Genomic DNA, 19,980 nt, shown 5'->3' with positions numbered 1-19,980 from the left:
GTGGGCTCTTGACTTTTGTTTGACAAGCAGGAATCAGCAAACTCTTCCGAGGACAATGTTGCAAGCAGCCAAAACAAAAAGGTTTTCCCTTCTCACGGCCTCCGTAATCTGGAACCGTCGGTGTCAAGTTTTTTTGGTTGTTCGTGTGCATGCAACGTCCTGTACAAGAGCATCAGTTCTGGACGTGTGTGTGAAATCGCTTGCGGCTCTGACCAGCTGTGACACTTTGCTCTCGAGTCTCGATCGATCAGCGCGACACAGTCCATCTCGTGTACCTTCTTTTCCATGGCACTTTCGCCCTTTTCCTCCTTTGCGCATCCATCCACTCGCCCGTATTCTCACGAAATGGGCTCCGGCGCCAACGCACTCACCTCCTTGGCCTGTTCATGCAGCTTCTCCTTCCTCGTCCCATTCACCCTCCTCCTCACCCCCTCCGCATCGCTATCCGCATCCGTTGTGAAGCCGCTCGCGAACGCCACCTCATCGCGTTTCTTGGTCGCCACCTTCCCCCTCTTCCTATCCAAAGTCTTGCCCAACCCGTTCTGGAACGCTACGATGGCGACGAACGTCAACACGTGACCGTAGAAGTACACGGCCTTCCAGCCGGCGAGCGATGCTTTGAATTCGAGCAGCATGAACGGCGCCACCGCGTAGTTGAGCGTGATCTGGGAGACGATCACGCTAGCTGTGCAATACGCAAGTTGCGCCGGTGAAAAAGTGAGAACGTTGCTGAACGTGGGGTTGGGTACGTTCGGTTGGGAGAAGAATAGTGGTCTGACATGACGTCTCAGCATCTTGGCTGCGCTCTGCATGAACCCGGCCAGGACGAAGGACATGTAGTAGCCCGGTTCCAGTCCGTGCCAAAACGCGCTCGTGAAGAACGTCGTCATCGTTGACTTGAAACCCGGCTTCTTGCCCGGCCGAGCGATGCGCTTGTAGACGTTGTTGCGCAGCCACACGTTGGTGTTCATGTTCCACGCGTCGAGCAGCTCCTTCCAGTTGTTGGCGAACTCGATCTTGGGAATGTCGATGTTGCGACAGCGATCCCATCGATCGCCCCCGTTGTAGCCGAGACCGGAGACTATGCAGGCGGAATCGGTGAGCGACCAGATGCCGTAGTACTTTGTGCGCGCCATGAAGCCTGCTACCTGGATCCAGAGGAGTTTGCGCAGCGGCGAGAGGTGCGACAGTCCGCCGTGGAGACCGATGAGTTTTTCGTACGAGTAGGCGGGCGCGAAGACGGTGTAGATCGCCATGAAGGCGAGACCAGAAGAGAGCTGGAAGAGGGAGGCGGAGAGACGACCGCGGGGAAGACGGACGGGCGCGGTGGCTGGTTGTTTGCCTTTCGGGGAGGCGAAGAGCTTTCCGGTGCTCCACGCTCGGTAATCGACGAAGCGGGTGGATGGACCGATGAGCACACCGGGAAAGTAAAACGCATATCCCAAGAACTCGAGCAACCCCGGCATCTTGGTGATCCTGCTCTTCCTCTGCGACTCGTCGCACTGCTCCTCCGTCCTCACCTGTCCATCGTAGCAGTCCCACGCAAACGTCGTCAGGTTCATCACCGCCACCATCTGCATCGCCGTGATTTCGATCGTCGAAAGCGGGATCCCACCAAACTTCCGCACCGCATGGTTGTACGTCAGATGTCCCATCTGCAGCGCAAACACCAGCCAACCCATGTTCTTCCCGCCGAGCTTGAAGGTGCAGATGGCATACGTGAGCAGTGCCGAGCCGAGGAGCTGCAGGAAGCCGGAGTAGAGGTTGAGGATAGGCACGAGGAAGGTGAACGAGACGAGGAGGCTGTACAGGTGTTTGGACGCAGGAGAGGGGAGGTGCGGGAAGACGGAGGCGAGGGGGAAGGCGGCGAGGAGACAGGTGAAGAGTTTGATGTAGTCGACGGGTGCGCCGGCGGCGTCCGCGATAGGCTGGAAGACGGCGTCCAGCATGCTGTCTGTGTGATCGCAACGGTGTTGATGGTGGATAGGAAAGACGAACGATCGAACCAAAGAGTCAAGCTTGACAAGTCTCAACCCGGTTCGCCAGAAGCGGGGAAGCCGAAGCAAGAGAAAAGTCGAAAGAAAAAAGAAGGCTGAAAAACAGCAATCCCCCCCCCAAAAAAAAGGGAGTGTCGAGAAAGGTGAAAAAGAACGTCAATTTTGTGGAGGCTGCACACCGCAGATCGGATGGCCCGTGACACCGAAGTTGGACGTCATCGGCGGCGTATCCGACTGCCTGTCACCCGCCGTTTGACGTTGACGTGTTGTAGCAGCTTGAAACTCCAAACAGAATAGCTCAGGTTGACAGGGCAACACAAGCTTCAGACCCTCCACGGGCCCCTCCGACGCCTCTCACTGCCACGGAGAACCCGTCGGTCGGTGCTTCAGAACGTGAGATCCACAACCACAATCTCGCAGCATCATTATAACAACAGTATATTCTCGAAACACTCAATGCAAAGCAACTCCAGAAAACCTCTAGAGAACGAACAGCAGATCCATATCGATCGGATGCGACGAGCTCAGCTGCGGCTTCTGACTGTACTTGCTCGCCAGCACGTCCCTCACCGCATTGAGCATCTGCTTGTACGTCAGCTGCGGGTACTGGTTCATCACGGTGAGGAATGCGAACGAGCACGCGCCCGTCGCCTTGCCCGCCTCGGTGGCATCCGCACTCGTCTGCGAGTCCTTGCATCCACTCAGCATCACCACGTCGGCACCGCTCGAGCGCGTCTGCTTGGTGATCTCTTCGGCTCCGTTCGTGTTCTTGGCCGTGGTGAAGGTCGAGAAGAGTCCCTTGGCCATGCCCATGACGTCGCCGCGCGCGTAGTTCATCGCTGCTCCCATGAGACCCTTGCCCACGCCCGCTATGACGTTGGGCTCCTTGACGTTGCCCGACGTGGTGTAGACGTAAGGCAGGTCGAGCGCGGTACCCGAGTGGCACGAGTCAAAGATGGCGGTGAGACGACAGCCTACGGGGAGCGGACGCACCATGATGGCGTGCAGCTCGTCGTCCTCCATCTGCCCAACCTGCTGGTAGTCGACGGGGATGATGGTCTCGTTGTATCCGTCCGCCTCGTCTCCCTGCGACGCTTTGGCCTGACCACCGTGTCCGCTGTAGTGGAAGAAGAGCGCATCGCCCGGCTGGGCGCCTCGCACCAACCAGTGCATCGCCGCCGTCATGTTCTGCCTCGTCGGGATGCTGCGTGCATCGCGCTGGTCGTCGGTCAGCACCACCATGTCGTCGTCCTTGTATCCGCGCTGTCGAAGGAAACCCTGCACGTTTCGAACGTCGTTGATGCATCCTCGAAGCTCTCCATTCTGTCCAAAGTAGTTGATACCGATCAGCAGCGCCTTGCGCTTGCCCTGCATCGATGAGTACTCGTAGCGCTGGTTGCCCATCATACCGCCCTGCGGGTTGTAGTTGACGTGGTTGGAGGCGTACTCGGGAGGACCGACGGGGCCCGAAGGTGGAGCGTAGCCGTATCCCATCTGACCCTGCACGCCGCCCTGCGGAGGCTGCATTGGTGGTGCATATCCTCCGCCCGATTGGTAGCCTTGTTGATGCCCCTGCGGTGGCCCGTAACCGTATCCTGGCTGTCCATACCCCTGCGGCGGTGCTGGGAAGCCGCCTCCTCCTCCGCCGCCGCCGTGCGACTGCTGATAGTGGTGTCCGCCTTGACCTGGATACGCCATGGCTTTTGTGATGAAAGGTTCGTGCGAATCCTGCCGTGCAAGCAAATGGACGTATATTCACCTCTGGTGTGGTGTAGTGGTGTTGACCGACTCAGTCTGTCGAACTGAGGACGTGGCCTTGATGTGGATGATAGTAAGAGACGAGGGCTGTGCGGAGCAAGATAAACGTTCACAGTCGCTTCTGGCTGCGGGGCGTGGAAACTCAGCCAGAGGTTCCAGACCGTGCACGGTGCGTCGGAATTTGACATTTATCTGAAAGCTGTGCCTTGAAAGCAGGCCGCGGTTGAGCTTCCGCCAACACTTCCGCCTTGCACAATTCACTCGTGCGAGACACCCCCTACACGTGACTTAGCTTTTTGCCGGGCAAGCTGTCACTTTTCGCCCTGCATCGATTCTTCCTGATGCTCGACCCTATTCTTCTCCTAATCACCACCTTTCCCGCCTCCTTCTTCTACGGAAGCAAACACCCGACAAGATGAAAGTAGCACCATCCTCATCAGCAGTGTCATCACTCAAAGCACTGCAAGCCAAAGTCTTCGGCACCTCGTACAACCCAACCAACGCGAGGACAGGCGCCAAGTACCTCCGTGCAAGGTTACAGGGCCCTTCCATGTTGAGCTACTACCCACCCACGGTCAACTTCCGAGCGATCGAAAAGCTCGCCCCCGGCTTGGGAAGGTTGCAGGACGTCAGGGAGATTCAGAGGGAGAAGGACGTCGAGAGGAAGAAGATGCTCGGCAAAGGTCCACCTAAGAAAGGTAAGTTGGCGGGCGGAGAAGAGAAGATCCACAAGAGACTTTGTACTGACGAATCTGACTTTTTGAACGATGAATAGGCGAGGGTCGACGTGCAGCAATGAAGGGCAAGAAGAAGTAAATCTGTCCTGCTATACCCTGAAACGATGACCACAGACAAGCTTTCAAGCGCGACGATGAAGTCTCGACGACAAGCACCGACACTAACCCGCTGCTTGAAGCGACGACGACGCCCCCACAGCATTCTTTTGACATCCAACCTCATTTGTACTTGTATCAACAACCCGGACTGGCAATATACGCATAGCAACACAATGGTGACCGAACACGATGGATCGTGATTGGGCTCGATGTCGCAAGGACAGGCTGATCATCGGGAAGGATGGAGGCTGTCGACTCATGCCAGGCGACGCTGCAGGAGGACGGACGAGGGAAAGAACAGGGCGAGACGACGGAGCTGCGGATATCCCAATGCAGCCGATATTCTGTTGAAACGATCGAACATTGCCGTCGCACTCCCATCCTGCGCAGTTGCGTTGCGTGTGCAGAAACGACGTTCGACGACGCCCATCGGGTGAAAGCACCAGACTCGCATCGCAACTCTTTCCCCTGGTTCAACGGCGTCACGAGCAGAAGAAACCCTTTCACCGAGGCGTGACTGTTTGTTTGTACCAAATAAAATCCCTACAGCTTTCGCGGCAATCATTCTGATCCTGGGAACTGTGTCTGCTCGAAATGCCGAGCCCGCGTGGAAGGTCTGACCGTGTGTTCATGCCGATGTCGCTCGGATGGGAGTGCGCCATGTTTCGGAAAATTCTCACCCCTGGCGTTCAGGTCGCGTCCCTGGCAAAGCAAACACACGAGAAAAAAGTCCGTAGCAGCAAAGTCCTAGTTACTGCAGGTGGTGGATCAAGGTTGCAGAGCGTTCGAGTGTCCTTTGGTTTGGTCCGGGGAAAAGAGTGCGTGTCAGGCGAGGATTGTCGCGTGGTTGTTTGCGGGTTGCAGAAGTGAGTACCCCTTGTAGAGCCGCGATTGCTTTCGGTACCGCGCTGCCCGATTCTGCTCTAGAATCGGATCACTTTTAGAAAGGCCCTGCTAAACGCGAAACGAGAACCGCCTCGAACCTGGTTGTAGTTGCAGCGACAACTTCGTCCCCATGTCTGTGCCAAGAAAAAACGCCTTTGATCTTTGAAAGAGATGCTCGATCAAGATGCGTTTTGCATGTGCAGAATCCGCATGAACGTCGAGCAGCCACATGAACTGTTACGCTGCCGGCGAGTTGGGAAAGTCAGTATTTGTACACCGCAGATAATGACCAAGTTAGAGTGACAGCTCTAGCAACGGTCGACTCCGGGTGGAATCTCGTACCCATCTCGGAGAGTCTCCGGATCGGAAGAATATCAAGAAGCATTCTTTCGCATCGACGAGCCGGTGACACAGCGACAAGCCACATGCACTGTAGAAAAAGAACGCCGGGATTTTCCTGCATCTGAGAAGTGTGGTACCGATGAAATGATTGGTTCGTACCGTCCCGATGTTATTAATAGCTTCGGGATGCTGACTGTTCCACAAGACATGCAGCCAAGCCAAGGTGGCCGCCTCGATCGACCACAGCAGGTGAGCTGCAGTCACTGCTATTTGCTGCGCTTTCTGAAACGGTCCCGACGTTGGAGATCAAAAGAAGCGGGATTGTTGTTGATGGCTTGGATGCAGAGCTGTCGATCGCATCCGAAGACGCTGCCAAGCCCGCTGGCTGAATTGTGCTGACAGAGATTTGAAATGAGCGTGCATGCAGGGATTGAGGAACACGTGATGCGTTCAGTGGTGTCGATCGCGCCAGAGGTCGTCCGCGCTGTCACTAGTCGGTGAGATTGCGGGCTGGCAGAGATGGATGACCTGTAACACGGTCGAGAGGGCATGCGGCTTGGCTCGGTCACTCGCTTTCCTGACGGTCGGGAATCGCGGCGTCTACGTACCGAGAATACAAGGGTCGCTTGGACGAAACGAGAATCGGAACGGCGACGTTTGTAGGCGGGAGCCAAGAGCGCCGGCTTTTGCCAGGTCGACGGAACGACGGCGAGCCTGCTGGTGCTTGAGCCGAACAGCTAGCATCGACCAATTGGGAACCTGACGCTAGCGTCTTCGCTTTCGAGTCGAAAATGCCCGTGCATCCTGCAAACCACCGTGCGCGACCCGTCGGATGCAGCCGAAGAGAGATACAAAAAAACGTTTTGCGTTGTATCGTTGCTGTGGAAGCGAGACGATTTAGAGTACACTCTTCGTCATGCTGCACTGGCGAGCGGAGCGCTTGCAATTACGCGAGCGACACGGTCGGCTCGGCAGGCGAATGTAAGAGGCCGTCATCCGAAAGCAGGAATGCGTGTTGTTTTACTCGTTGGCAGTGCACGACTCGACGTTGCGAGCCACTTTGAATCGATGTGGGCACGAGACTGGTTTGAAACCTTCTTCGGTTCAAGATGGACACGAGCAGGGTGTGTCGGCAGCTGTCTGACAACGAGGATGGGAAGGGGACGAGCGAAGGCCGTTGCCAAGGTGTGGCGGCGCTTCCAGAAAGGGTCCAGCTTGGCAACGACCCTTCGGAACGTGGATTTCGTCAAGAGAGAGAGACCCTAGGGTTGCTTGGGAACGGGGATTGATAACGAACGATAAGCTAGGGTCCTTTGCTGACTTCGACACGCCGAGCAACTTGGCCGGTGGTCGACGACGACCTTGAGAAGCGATACCGAACGGCGAGTCAAACTTAGCGAGGTCAGACGACAGGTTGCCGATTAGGTTTTGGTTGGTTGTCGAGGTGGTGACCTGCAATGGTCCCGGGTCGTGGTTGCGGGTCACGAGTCTACTGTATCTATCGTGTCGACGACAGAGTTGAGCCATGGCTTTGGCTGCTGTGTTGCACGCACGCCATCGTTTGAATCTTATGCAGCATCGTTGATTCACTTTTTGACGCTCCGCCTTGGTGCTTCGTTCTATTCATTCTTTTCAACATCAACCTCGTCTGTCTCCCCATTGTTGAGCCAGAACACTGGCTTGCTTGCTGGAGCCACGCTGAGCGTCGGTCCTGGACGGCGTCGTGCGGAAGGAGACTACGGACGCCATCGACTGAGCCTTTCCAGCAGCAGAGAGCGCGGCGCTGTGATCATATTATATTTTGTTTTAAGCTATATTTGTGAATTCCCCTCCAACCTCGGCTAGGTTCGAACATGTCGTCATCAAGTGCGTCCCGCATATTTTGCATGTCCCGTCACGAAATGGCTGGCTGCGTGCAGAATCAAGGGTGGCGCTCAGGGGCTTGGGTGGTTCACATCTGAGGCGTGGCAGCAGTCTCCGGGATTCATGCATTTGCGCATCGCCGCCTCAGCCTCGCTCTCGCGTTATTGTGGCCTCCTATCGGAATGGGTCCCGCACACTGACTCCTGTTCGTGCAGCCATCACAAAGCACTGCAGCAGCCCAGAAGAGCGTGATCAGTGTGCAGTACAAGAAAAGGGCTCTCTCGAGCGGACATACTGCGCAGAGAAGAGCGGAGTCAAAATCCACAAAGGAAAAAAGGGCGGATCCCGACTTTAGAGTTGGCGTAAACTATCTCAGAGATGCCAGATTCGCAAATTGCCTGCCTGCACTTGAGCCCCGCTCTGGACGCTGGTCTTTTTTCCCTTTCTTCCATTTTTGCCCAACAACCCAATTTCGAAAAGTGAACCCGTGGGTCGGATTCATGGAAAGAAAGGATGCATTGCGTCAGGGTTTGAAGCACCATTCCATTCCACTCGGCTCTCCGCATTCCCCTCTGCGCTTTCGACTCCGACTTGTCCACTGCCGGTCGACGGACCGGTCGCTCCCTACGCTTGACCTCGCCTCGGTTGTGCTACGCCTTGGTGAAGCTTTGAGTTAATTTACGGGAAGAACATGGTCTGCGAGTTGTCCCAACCTAGGCGCAGGGCTGTCAACTGCTTTGACTCTTGCTTGCACCCTCGGCGTTGAAGAACAGCCTCTAGACAGCTTGCCTGGCTGTCCTACACTGAGATCACTGAGATCCACAATCATGAGGGAGCTTGCACTACAGTTGCGTCCATGACCTATAGATCGTTGGTCGGCACGACCGGTCAAGACACATACTGGACACCCAGAGACACGCCTACAGCCTGTGCTCGGGAACGTGTGTTGAAGGGAAAAAGCAGAGAGAGATTTGGTGAAGTTTGTCATTTTCGTTTTCGGAATTATTTTTTATATTACTGTATTAATAAACAAGATCATCGCAACTCGTTCCGGTGAAAATATCAGTCTCGCCACTGCAGAGAGCTGTGTGAGACTGTTGTGCCGCTTGGGTGGCTACACTGCCGTCTGCTGCCGTGCTTTCTGCGGCGCGTTGGCTGCGCTGACCAAATCGCCACTCTGCCATTATGATTTTGCTTGCACCGCCGTGTGCTGCTGCCGAATTTGTCACAGCGTCACACACAATTGATGCTGCTGCTGCTGCTGCTGCTGGCTGCCTCTCTCTCACTCTCGGCCTGTCACCCGCTACCGTCGTACGTTCTGCCACCTCGTGTCCCTCTTCTCCTCGTCGTACACCACCACCACCACCACCACCTCACTGACAGAGTTTCGGTTGCCTTTGGACGCTTCTCTGGCCAGGTCACCACACGACAATCATCATATCCGTCATCGCCACTTCTTGCATCCTCTCTGTACAATCGCCATCCTACTTGCAACGTTCGCCACCTACATCTTCGCACACTCGCATCTCACCCACCTCAAGATTGTCTGTTCAGCAACAGACCCGCGTCCGTAGCACCGCCTCGGCAATCCGCTGTCTGATACCCTGGGTTGCCTGTTCCTAGCACGCGTTGCTCTTTCCGCCTGTCATCCTCAGCGCACTTCATTTGCAGCGAAGTACCGAATCGACCGCTCCGACGCCGCTGATTGCCACCTCTTGACGCCGTATTCGCCCACCTTTCATCGCGAACCCCTCCATTTCGCCGCACCGAGCTTTCCTCGGCCATCAGCTTCGAACAGTCGATACCCTCTACTTTGCTTGCTTTCTTTCGAGCCATCCCTTCTCACCCGTCACCACCGTCCTTGTCATGTTTCGCGCCTGCATCTCCTGATCCGACGCCACCTCTCAAGAGAGTTTCGCAAACAATATGAACGCTTCTCCTAGCTTGGATCCGGACATTGCCCTGCGCGCCAGCATGACGAGTCCAGACTCGTGGCGCACGCTGCTTCCCGATGACGACCCTTACTTTGCCTCCGAAGCAAAGTTGCGCGACTCTCACGTCAAGCGCACCGCCTCGCCTCACATGCTGCCGCCATCCCAAAACGCGTTCGACATCGACACCTACGCCGCAGCCAAGGCTTCGCCGCTCGTCATCAACCACGATCACATGTCCACCTACTCCTCGGGCACGGTTCGCACCTCGTTCAGCAGCGCAAGGAGCGGTTTCTCCACCATGTCCATGGCTGGCCTCGGTCGCTCGTCCATGCAAAGTCAAGATTCGGCAAGATCAGACAGCTGGAGGAGTCTTCTCCCCGACAATGATCGCTTCCACGCCTCGCGTCATACCACCGCCCCGCCCTTGTCGCAAGACCCGGCTGCCTCGTCCGTCATCGCATCGCCTTCGCTCTCCGACCACCTCGACTCGCCCACGTCCTTCGACGCCACCAACCATCGTTCGGCCTTCTTCGCTCTCGATGCGCCGCGTCTCAGCCACAGCATACTGTTGAACGATCCCGAAGCGGCTGCGCGACGCCACGCCAGCTTCTCGAGCGTCGAGCCCAACAACTCGAAGCAGTTTACCGAGACGCGCAATATGCTCGCTTCCATGCGAGACTCGTCGGCCAAGTCTGGTCCCGTCCAGTCCACCTTGGAAATGTTTCAAGCTTCCGCTCTTCCGAGCACATCCTCTTCGTCTTGCTCATCGTCGCGCGAAGCTCGCAATCCGCTCGACGCGCCCAACATGACACCAGAGCTCTCGCAATCCACGGTTGCCGACGACAACGATGATGATGACGCGAGGGAGCGCGACAGCTGGCCCACCAGTCGCAACGGCCGACGCATCGCGCAAGGTGTCTCTTCGCCTGCCTCCACCGGCCCCTTGACCCCAGAGGCGGGTCAGGCGCCTCACTCCACGTCGTCCATGACGGCGGCACTAAAGCAAGAGACAGACGACACGCTTCGCGCCCCCAGCCCTTCGCACGTTTCCGAGACGTCCGACAGCATCCTCGAGGCGACGAACGTTGGTCTTTTGGCCACCACCACAACCACCACGACCAAGACCACCACGAGCACAAGAACCCACTTGGTTTCAGATGCGTCGGATCAACTCGCGCCGCAACAGTCATGGTCCGAAGCCGGCGTCGGTCGGGACGCTGATGCTGCCGGCGTTTCATGCGACGAGGTGGAGAAGGACGACGACGACGACTCGCTGCCGCAGAGCTCGCCGATGAGAGCACGCAACTCGTCGTGCAGCATCTCGACGCCGATCAGCCCGCCGTCGCTACCATTCTTGGAGCGTCGACCGGCGCCTCCTGAGACCGACTTGGTAATCGAGACGGAGCGACACCACTATACCCTCGTGACACGCCTTCCCGGCTTCTCGCTTGACTGCATCACGCTTGTCACGAAACGTCATTCGCAAGACCGCACGCTGCACATCATCGCCGACAGGTGGGACGCCGAAGGAGGCGGACACTTTGAGCGCCGCATCACCTTTCCCGACAAGGAGTGCGATCTGATCAACGTCAAGGCCGAATTCGACGGGCACACGCTGCGGGTGCGCGTGCCCCGCAAACCGGCCTCTCGAAGCTTCAGCTCTGCCAGCAGTGCCACTTTCTAGAAGACAAAGCTAGAGCTTGCTTGCACTGTTGCAAAATACGGACACTTTTTTTTCCTTGGTCTCTCACTACAATCGATGCATCTGCGGCTCTGCATACCCACATCATACCTCTCGTCTTTTTATACATCCATGGACGAGCCTCGCATATCAGCATGTCTTTTCCCCGCACACACTATCCCATCTGTACCTCTTATAGTTTTAGCTCCCCTTTGCATATTTAGCATCTATCATCTTATGATTATCCGAACAACCGTAACATGTCTGACGAAGATAGAAAGTGCCGTTCTAGCTGCTGCAAACCCATAGGACGTGGGCTGATGCGGGATGATCCAGTCGAGGGCGTTCTTGGATTTGATTGATCGCAATCTGGACTGGGTTTTGCGGAGGAGAGTGGCAGAGTAGCTTTCACGCAAGACCATCTGAATCACGGGAACGGAGAGCATTGCCAAAGGACCCCCGCGATCTCGGATGTGACAGCGGGAGCTACCGGAACCCACCCTACCGCCAGCAATCACTGTGAGGAGTCAAAAGGGTCCAGTGCGCTGTGAAATGATGCTGCACTGCATGTCGACTCTAAGGGTCTTTACTGATTTTTCGGAAAATCGACGATGAGTGAGAGAGCTTTTCATGCAGGACCCGAGAGCGCAGGCGGTTAAGCGTGACAGCCATACAATCCGACTGACAGTTTTCACACGTTGGTGCCGTTGGTTGCGAATTGCTGAACGGGACCCTTTCCGAAACGTGTGATGGGAAAAACGCATTGACCAAATCGGATGCAGAGACGAGAAGAAGCGGTGGAAGATGACAAACGCACTGGATCGGATTCGAAGCGGTCAAGCGTGGAAGATGTGTGACAGAGTGACTGAGAGTGTGTGTGGCTTGGACGAAGGGCGATGAGTGAGAGAGCGGCAGGTGTCCGACCTGTTGATGTTCGACGGTCGTGTTGTGATAACGACGAGGAGAGGTGTCATACAGTGCCTTGTCGAATGATCTTCTGGCGCGTTACCATCACCCATCTTCTGATCATCTTCACATCGGCTGTGCGCTTTTCTTCCCACCACCATTCCGGCACACGTCGAGCAACAGCCCTCACCATGTCGCTCATACGCAGCACCGGATCCACACTCTCACGCGTCCACCCTCGCCCTTCCTACTCTCACTCTCGATGCTACGCAACAGAGGCCACCTCGCAACACAAACAGCGCCTGGTGGTGCTCGGCACAGGCTGGGGCGGCTACGCATTCCTCAAATCGCTCTCCTACCCGACGCTGCGTCGCTTCGACGTCAAAGTCATCTCCCCCACCACCTCCTTCTCCTTCACCCCCTTGCTCGCCCAAGCCAGCTGCGCCACGCTCGACTTCCGCTCCGCCATCGAACCCATCCACTCCAACCGCTGGATGGAGTACCACCATGCCTGGTGCGACGCCGTCGATTTCCGCAAACGAAAGATCGAACTCACGTCCGCCTTCAACCCTCAGTTTCGTCTCTCGGATCCACTCCAGTCGGGGGCACAGCCGAAGGAGGAGGGAAAGAGGTTTACCTATTCACTCGATTATGATTATCTGGTCATGTGTGTGGGATCGTACAACGCGACGTTCGGGACCAAAGGTGTGAAAGAGAATGCGTTGTTCCTCAAAGATGTGGGCGATGCGAGGGCGATAAGGTGGAGGATCCTGGGTTTGTTCGAGAGTGCCAATGCCAAACATCATTACTACACTTCGGATGGGAAGCAGATGACGACAGAGCAGGAGGAAGAACTCCGAAAGCTGTTGAGCTTTGTCGTCGTCGGAGGCGGTCCTACGGGATCAGAGTTTGCGGCGGAACTTCACGATTTGGTAAGTACATCCTCACGGCGCCTCTCTATATGAAGGAAAAATGAAAGCTCACAACGTCATTCACGCTTCCTTGCGCTTTGAACGATACACGCAGATCAAGGACGACCTCGCCCGACTCTATCCGAACCTCCGCTCCTACCCGTCCATCCGACTGCTCGATGCCGGCAAATCCATCCTGTCGAGCTTCGATGCCGGGCTGGCAGACTACGCCATGAAGAAGTTCGCTCGAGACGGCATCCAAGTTCGACTGAGTGCCAAGATCAAACGTGTTGAGCGGGACGCCGTCGTTCTCTCCTCGGAAGAAGGAGTGGAAGAAAAGCTGGGTGCAGGGATGGTGGTTTGGAGTACGGGTATCACCACCTCGCCCCTGATCGAAGCGTTCCGTGGTGTCGGCAAGGAAGAGCGGACGGGGAAGGTCTTGACCAACGATACGTTGAACGTGCTCGTCTCGAACTCGAACTCGGCCTCGCTGGGAGGATCGGTGTTGAACCCATCGCTGTACGACTCTGCTTCGCAAACGGACGACTTGGTGCCGCTGGACAACGTGTTTGCACTCGGCGACTGCTCCAGTCAAACCTCGGGCGCGCTCCCCGCCACCGCCCAAGTCGCCTCCCAAAAAGGCTCCTACCTAGCCTCGCTCTTCAACACGCACATCTCGCAACCCTCCAGCGAACCACCGAAACCGTTCAAGTTCCTCGACAAGGGTAGCATGGCCTCCATCGGATCGGGCAAGGCGCTCATCGATTCACCCGTCAAGAAGGAGTCGGGCGCGCTGGCGTGGGTGCTCTGGCGGAGCGCGTATACGATCATGTCGATGAGCTGGAGGAATCGGTTCTTGGTTCCTGCGAACTGGGCGAGCAATATTTTGTTCGGAAGGGATGTCGGTCGATTTTAAAAGTGTGTGCCTTACAAGTGATATCAATGGACATTTACTTTTCCTGCAACTCGATCTCCTCCGGTTTCGGGTCGTGTCTGACCTGCTGAGCGGGCACGGGTTGACTGAAGTGACTCCTCAACGTGTCATCCGCCAATCTATGTACCTCCCTAACCACTGCCCTCGCCACGCTCAACAGCGGACCGCTGAGGTTCAACCTCCAAACAACATACGCGCTGGCGATCAACACCAACAAGAACGCAAAGTACACCGGACTCGACAACACGGCCATCATCTCGTTCCACCCCAACACGAGCATCACACCGTACATCCAGAGCGGTACTTGGGCGATGGAGGATACGGTGGAGCGTTTGGCTTCGACGTACAGCGCGTCTGCTTCTTTGCGGAAGCGCGAGGCGATGGAGGAGGTGCGTGTGGGGGTGAGGATGGTGAGCGTCGAGGGGAGGTCGAATGCGTCGGCGTCGGGGTCGGAGGTGTCTGAGGTGCTGGGGATGTCGGGGAGGAGGGAGGGGTTGGAAGGCTGGATCTTGGAGAACAGCGGGATGAGGGTCAGCGTTTCGTCCCGAGCTTTGCGGTAGGCCGAATCGATGTCGTCCTCCGGTTTCCAGACCCGCGGAACACCAGCATCGTCGTACCGGAATCGATCCTCGAACCATCCGCGCAGTTTGCCTGCCATGACGGAATCCGCCGTCTGCTCGTCCACTTTCGCCCGGAAACTCAACCAGCTCTTCCTCCTCAAATCCATCAACGCAACTTCGTTCTCTTTGTCCGTGCAATTGAAGCTCTTTGCCTTTTTCAGATAATTCCCTTCAGCCTGCTCGAGAAGTCCCGAAAATGCTGTCAGAACTTCGTCCCAAAGTGTGTCCTTGGGAGAAGTCAAGGCGACTTCCACCGGCTCTGAAATGTTCTTCTTGAAGGTCCGCTCGATCGCCACCACCATCTTCCGCGTCTCCTCGACCCTCATCGTATCGGAAATGCTCTGGATCTCTGCTTCCAACTCGGCCACCTCGTCGTGGATCGACCAATCCGTCTCGTCCAGCAGCACCGCCCTCGCCGCCAACTCGAACTTGGCCATCGCCGCCTTCTTCTCGCCGCCTACGAGCGAGCCAAAGTCGTAGTTGGCGTCGTTCTTCATCCTGTCGAGCACGTTCTGCTTGAAGGAGGCGAGCAGGCTTCGGTGGAGGTTCTTGAGCTGACCGAGGAAGAACGGTGAGAGCGAGGCGTTGAGTTTCTCGAGCAGATCGATGCGTTTGCGTTTGTACACTTCCGGGTGGTATCTGCTGGCGTCGCGATCGAACTTGCTCATGGCGGCGGCTCGATGCAGCGCCATGTCCGGACCCAAGCTTTCGAGAACAGAACCGCCTTCGATGAGTTTGCGGAACCCCTTGATGTCCGTAGCGAAGAGGGTGAAGGCGGCGTTGGCGATCTCGTCGCATCGGAACTGCGCGAGGAGCTCCTGCTGGGTGGGGAGGTCGAGGTCTTTGTTGGTCATGACCTGTTCCCAGATGGACTCGAGGTAGTGGGGTAGACCGTCGGCGGGGATGCGCTTGTGGTACTCGGTTCGGAAGACAAAGTTGGGATCCTTGGGGTCGACGAAGCGGTTGCGGAGGAGGTCGACGGCGCGGTCGAATTCGACGGGTTGGAGGATCTTGTGCGGGAGGGTGGTGAACATGAAGTCGAAAAAGTCGGTGATGTTGGAGTTTTCGAGTCCTTCGGGTTTGGACAGGGAGAACCAGATCTTGGAGAGATCGGCCATGATGGTGGCGGAGAGGTTTTCGAGTGGTGTAACGCCGATGTGATCGCGAATGACGAAGAGCAGCAAGGTCTTGTCCTTTGCACCGACGGTTTTGGCTTTGCTCGCTTGGAACAGGCCTAGATTGACTTCGAAGACCGTCTTGAGTAGACCCATGTTGGCTCCCTGGTAGAGACCGACTTGGTGCTCCCACAGGTTGACGATGAGCACTTCGGCGGATGCCATGGAGAAGAGGGCGGATTTGCGTTCAAAGTCCTGGTCCTCGCCTCGTTCGCGTCCGTCGGTTCCTTCGACGTCCATGACGAGGACGTTCATCTTGAGCCCCTTGCACATCCAAATTCCTTTTGTGGTCTGCTGACGCGCCGACTCGCTCATGACGTCGAAGTTGGTGCCGAAGAGCTTGTTGAGGAGGGTGGATTTGCCGGTGGATTGGGAGCCGAGGACGGCGCAGAGGTCGTAGCCGAAGCCGACGTCGTCGAGTCCCCATTGAGTGAGGTGTGGAGAGAATTCGGAGCTGTTGAACTTTTGGTGCTCGTCGATGAGCTGCATGCGGCCTGTCGAGGAGGCGGTGGGAGGTGCGCTCGATGGTGGTGCCATCGCTGGAGGGAGTGACGCAGCCGCAGCCGCAGCCGCAGACTCGGGTGTCGAAGCGGCGGCAGCGACAGCGGGTGCGAGGTCGACAGCAGTACCGTTTGGATGTATGGTAGATGCGGTGATGGGTTGAGCGGCGCGCAGGTTCGACTGAGCATCGCGTGTGGACTGCAGCTCGTGCTCTTGCTGAGCCAAGAGCGCTTTGGCGTTGTCGACGTTGAGCTCCATCCTGCAAAAGCGCGCTTCGGAAGCAGTCCCCGATATGTTGATCAGTGGACTTGACTGAGAGGCAAACGGGCTCAGCGGGTGAAGGTCGTGATGGTGGACGCAGACATCTATCAAACGAGCCGTGTGATGGCGGATGCGCTCCGACGAGGCACACACTCTATTCGGATTGTCCTCCGTGCTGTGATGAGCTGCCGCGATTGTGTGTATATTTGCCTTGCAATTTCACGCTCACGCTTCACGCTCGGTTGTTCCCCGCTTTCAAAATCGAGAAAGCAAAGTGACACACACACCCGCAACGCCGAGCGAGCCCCGTGCGCAACCACGCACCGAAAGAGAGGTGTTGTTCTTTCTTTCGCAGTTGGATGCGGCTTTGGCGTTCGCTGGCCCAGCTGTTGACACGTATAACACAACAGAGATCGTAAGCACGATGGCACGAGCCACCTTGAGTCTGAGTCGTTCATCATTTGAGCGGGATTGGATACAGCGAAACACGTTTCGTGATGACGATCCTGTTTCAACCCCGATGGAGCGGTAAGCTGATGACGACTCGTGGTCGATATCGTACGCAACTGTTAGAGCTGACCAGGGACACACGTCACCTGGCTCGAATATTTCCATTTGTATTCGCACATTGAAATGTGTACTTTCATTCGAAAGCGCGACCTCTCCAATTCAGAACTGAAAGTAGTGGTCGAGAAGAAATCAGAAAGCGGGGTCAAAGAGAGCAACACAGAAACAGCACGAGCAGGCAGGCAAGCGAGCAAGCACGCAGCAGCTGCGGAAGTTGCCCTTGCATCAGCCGATCAGATGAGCCCACTTCTTCCAAGTTCTTCTCGTTCGGTTTCGACTGATGATACCCTTTGTACGTTGATGAAGACGCTCTCGATGATCGATTTTGATCACTTCAACCTGAGCGATGACATGGCTTAGAGATGGCATCGATGTGCGAGTCTTACCAGCTGTCGGAACAGTGCCGAGAAGTCTGACTGTCAGAGCAGCAGGAGCATCAGAGACGCTGCTTGCGAAGCACCGCGCGGCTGGACCAAGTCCGACCGGTCTCGCTTCTTCCGACGCTTTCTTCCAGATTCGCACCCGCGACAAATAATGAAAAGAAAAAGAGGCTTTGCTTTGAAACCTAGAGTCAACAGCCTCATTCATCGCACAATTCCCACGCCATGTTGGTCTCGATACAAGCTCGAGATGGACCCGAAACTCTGTGCGTGAGAGAGAAGAAGAGCGAGTCGCTTGAGTAAAAATGTGTGTGTGCGTGTGCGTAGGCTGCTGCCACAATGCGAGTCAAGCCAGGCCGTGGCTAAAAGGCTTTCTTTGCAGGTGTGCGCCTTCTGTTGGCCTCCACCCTTTTCTGTGAGGTTGTGTGACCGACTGTCGGAGCGCGCAGTCACAGTCACGAGTCGGTGCACCCGATTCATTCTTCTAGAGTAGAGTGTGAGTGTCGCTGATTCCGATCAATCAGCATCATCATTGTCATCACCACCACCACCACCGCTACTACCGCATCGCATCTAGTGTTGCTGTTCTCGCCACAGCATCATATTTCTTTCTCTTTCGCTTTCAAAAGCCTCGCATTAGCCGCTCGGTTCCGATCCGATCCCTTTCAAAGAGGTTCGCTTCTCCCTTTCATTTGTCCACTCGCTCATTGGGTGCCATCGTCGTAGGCTTCGTCGTCACCGTTCGTATAGCATATCCACCATGTCCGCCGCCGTCACTGCAAGCAACGCCGCCACCGCCGCCAACGGCTCATCAGCAGCTTCCTCTTCCTCGGCCGTCGCTGCTGGTAACAATGCCTCCAAGCCCGCCGTCCAGGCCTCCGAGGTAGGCTGGCTCTTCGTCACCCAGTACTACACCTTCCTTAACCAGAACCCGGGCCGTCTCCACTGCTTCTTCACCAAAAAATCAACCATGGTCCACGGCACCGAACAGGAGGAGTCGTCGCCGTGCTTCGGCCAGCAGCAGATCCACGACAAGATCACCTCGCTCGACTTCCAGGACGCCAAGGTGTTTGTCTCCAATGTCGACACCCAGAGCTCTGCGAGCGGCGGTATCCTCGTCCAGGTTCTTGGTGAGCTCAGCAACAACGGAGGCGCTTGGAGGAAGTTTGCCCAGACCTTCTTCCTGGCCGAACAGCCCAACGGCTACTACGTCCTCAACGACATCTTCCGCTACCTGAAGGACGAGGAGGAGATTGAGGCTGAGGCAGAGGCTGTCGACGAGGCTCTCCAGGACGAGATCGACGAGGCCGACAAGAAGGGTGTCGAGGTGCCCCACACCATCGAGGTCAACAACATCGGTAACGCCAACGCCGTTCCCCACCTTCCTTCCGTCAGCACCCCTTCCAAGGCCATCGAGTCGGCCGACACCGAGCCAGTCGCCGAGCAGGAGACTTTTCAGGTGGGCGCTCCCTCTGCTGTCGACGAGGCTGTGGCTACCTCGACCGCTGCTGAGCCCACCAAGGCTGACGCTGATCAGATCGGCGTCGACAAGAAGGTGACCGCTGTCGAAGCTGATGAGGCTCCTGTTGCTTCCAAGGGCGCACAAGATGCTGCCGCTGCCGCCAAGACCGAGACTGCGCCAGCTGCTACCTCCTCCGCTCCCGATGCTGCTGCTGCGCCCGCACCCGCGCCTGCTGCCGCTCCTGCGCAGCCCACCGGTCCACCCAAGCCCAAGACGTGGGCTACGCTTGCTGCTTCGGATGCCACTCGATGGGGATCCAACGTCTCGACCGAAGCAAAGGGCGTCTCTTCGTCTCGCCCCGCCGCTGCAGCAACCAGCGCCAAGCCTGCCTCGGCCGGTGGTGCTGGTGCCGGAGCCTCTCCCAAGTCGGCCGCTGCCGCTTCGAGCGGTGCCAGCTCGTCGCCCTCGGTGTACATCAAGAACGTCGTCGCCGAACAGGTCACCGATGCGGTGCTCCGTCAGGCGCTCGAGGCGTTCGGCACGGTCAAGGACCTGCAGATCATCGCTAGCCGATCGTGCGCCTTTGCCGAGTTCAGCAGCGTCGACGGTGCGCGCAAAGCGGCCGCCAAGGGAAGCGTGGCTGTCGGCAAGAACGGATGGAACGTGACGATCGAGGAGCGACGAAAGCCTGCTGCTGGCGGTGGTGCCGGCGGCGCTGGTGGTGCACGCGGTGCTGGTAATGGTGGCGCTCGCAACGGTAACGGTGTTGGTGGAGGTGCTAGGGGTGGTGCTGCACGTGGTGGAGCGAATGTTCGTGGTCGTGGTGGTGCTGCTCGTGGCGGTGCCAACTGAGCAGCTACGGAGGGAGATGATTCGAAGGAGGAAGAGAAGCGCTCGCATCACTTCGACGCTAACCGGCACTGTCAGAATGTCTTTCCTGTCCTACTGTCTCTTGGGCGCCACCTAG

General features: G+C 56.9%; 9 protein-coding genes across 9 annotated transcripts; 6 read left to right on the top strand and 3 right to left on the bottom strand.

The window, feature by feature from the left end:
- Positions 1 to 338: 338 nt before the first annotated feature.
- On the bottom strand, positions 339 to 1,949 carry PHSY_004417 (endoplasmic reticulum protein; the record flags this gene model as incomplete). The annotated part of the gene is made up of 1 exon (XM_012335030.1): positions 339 to 1,949. One exon carries the CDS (start codon positions 1,947 to 1,949, stop codon positions 339 to 341), a length of 1,611 nt encoding a protein of 536 aa, XP_012190420.1.
- Positions 1,950 to 2,477: 528 nt separating this feature from the next.
- On the bottom strand, positions 2,478 to 3,524 carry PHSY_004416 (hypothetical protein; the record flags this gene model as incomplete). Its single annotated transcript, XM_012335029.1, has 1 exon — positions 2,478 to 3,524. The coding sequence occupies one exon, from the start codon at positions 3,522 to 3,524 to the stop codon at positions 2,478 to 2,480; it is 1,047 nt and encodes a 348-aa protein (XP_012190419.1).
- A 646-nt stretch (positions 3,525 to 4,170) lies between these two features.
- Positions 4,171 to 4,530, top strand: PHSY_004415 (hypothetical protein; the record flags this gene model as incomplete). Its single annotated transcript, XM_012335028.1, has 1 exon — positions 4,171 to 4,530. The coding sequence occupies one exon, from the start codon at positions 4,171 to 4,173 to the stop codon at positions 4,528 to 4,530; it is 360 nt and encodes a 119-aa protein (XP_012190418.1).
- Positions 4,531 to 4,832: 302 nt separating this feature from the next.
- Positions 4,833 to 5,108, top strand: PHSY_004414 (hypothetical protein; the record flags this gene model as incomplete). Its single annotated transcript, XM_012335027.1, has 1 exon — positions 4,833 to 5,108. The coding sequence occupies one exon, from the start codon at positions 4,833 to 4,835 to the stop codon at positions 5,106 to 5,108; it is 276 nt and encodes a 91-aa protein (XP_012190417.1).
- Positions 5,109 to 5,705: 597 nt separating this feature from the next.
- On the top strand, positions 5,706 to 7,084 carry PHSY_004413 (hypothetical protein; the record flags this gene model as incomplete). The annotated part of the gene is made up of 4 exons (XM_012335026.1): positions 5,706 to 5,737; positions 5,830 to 6,067; positions 6,221 to 6,315; positions 6,853 to 7,084. 4 exons carry the CDS (start codon positions 5,706 to 5,708, stop codon positions 7,082 to 7,084), a joined length of 597 nt encoding a protein of 198 aa, XP_012190416.1.
- Positions 7,085 to 9,655: 2,571 nt separating this feature from the next.
- PHSY_004412 (hypothetical protein) lies at positions 9,656 to 11,299 on the top strand (the record flags this gene model as incomplete). The annotated part of the gene is made up of 1 exon (XM_012335025.1): positions 9,656 to 11,299. One exon carries the CDS (start codon positions 9,656 to 9,658, stop codon positions 11,297 to 11,299), a length of 1,644 nt encoding a protein of 547 aa, XP_012190415.1.
- Positions 11,300 to 12,192: 893 nt separating this feature from the next.
- PHSY_004411 (potential mitochondrial nonproton-pumping NADH dehydrogenase) lies at positions 12,193 to 14,029 on the top strand (the record flags this gene model as incomplete). Its single annotated transcript, XM_012335024.1, has 2 exons — positions 12,193 to 13,134; positions 13,229 to 14,029. The coding sequence occupies 2 exons, from the start codon at positions 12,193 to 12,195 to the stop codon at positions 14,027 to 14,029; spliced, it is 1,743 nt and encodes a 580-aa protein (XP_012190414.1).
- A 34-nt stretch (positions 14,030 to 14,063) lies between these two features.
- Positions 14,064 to 17,219, bottom strand: PHSY_004410 (hypothetical protein; the record flags this gene model as incomplete). Its single annotated transcript, XM_012335023.1, has 2 exons — positions 14,064 to 16,655; positions 16,929 to 17,219. The coding sequence occupies 2 exons, from the start codon at positions 17,217 to 17,219 to the stop codon at positions 14,064 to 14,066; spliced, it is 2,883 nt and encodes a 960-aa protein (XP_012190413.1).
- A 1,092-nt stretch (positions 17,220 to 18,311) lies between these two features.
- Positions 18,312 to 19,865, top strand: PHSY_004409 (hypothetical protein; the record flags this gene model as incomplete). The annotated part of the gene is made up of 1 exon (XM_012335022.1): positions 18,312 to 19,865. The coding sequence occupies one exon, from the start codon at positions 18,312 to 18,314 to the stop codon at positions 19,863 to 19,865; it is 1,554 nt and encodes a 517-aa protein (XP_012190412.1).
- Positions 19,866 to 19,980: the final 115 nt, after the last annotated feature.

The sequence above is a fragment of the Pseudozyma hubeiensis genome, assembly GCF_000403515.1.
Source record: "Pseudozyma hubeiensis SY62 DNA, scaffold: PHS45, whole genome shotgun sequence".
Classification (NCBI taxonomy): domain Eukaryota; kingdom Fungi; phylum Basidiomycota; class Ustilaginomycetes; order Ustilaginales; family Ustilaginaceae; genus Pseudozyma; species Pseudozyma hubeiensis.
The sequence above is the reverse complement of the archived record's forward strand: the minus strand, read 5'-3'. Positions and strand labels throughout refer to the sequence as shown.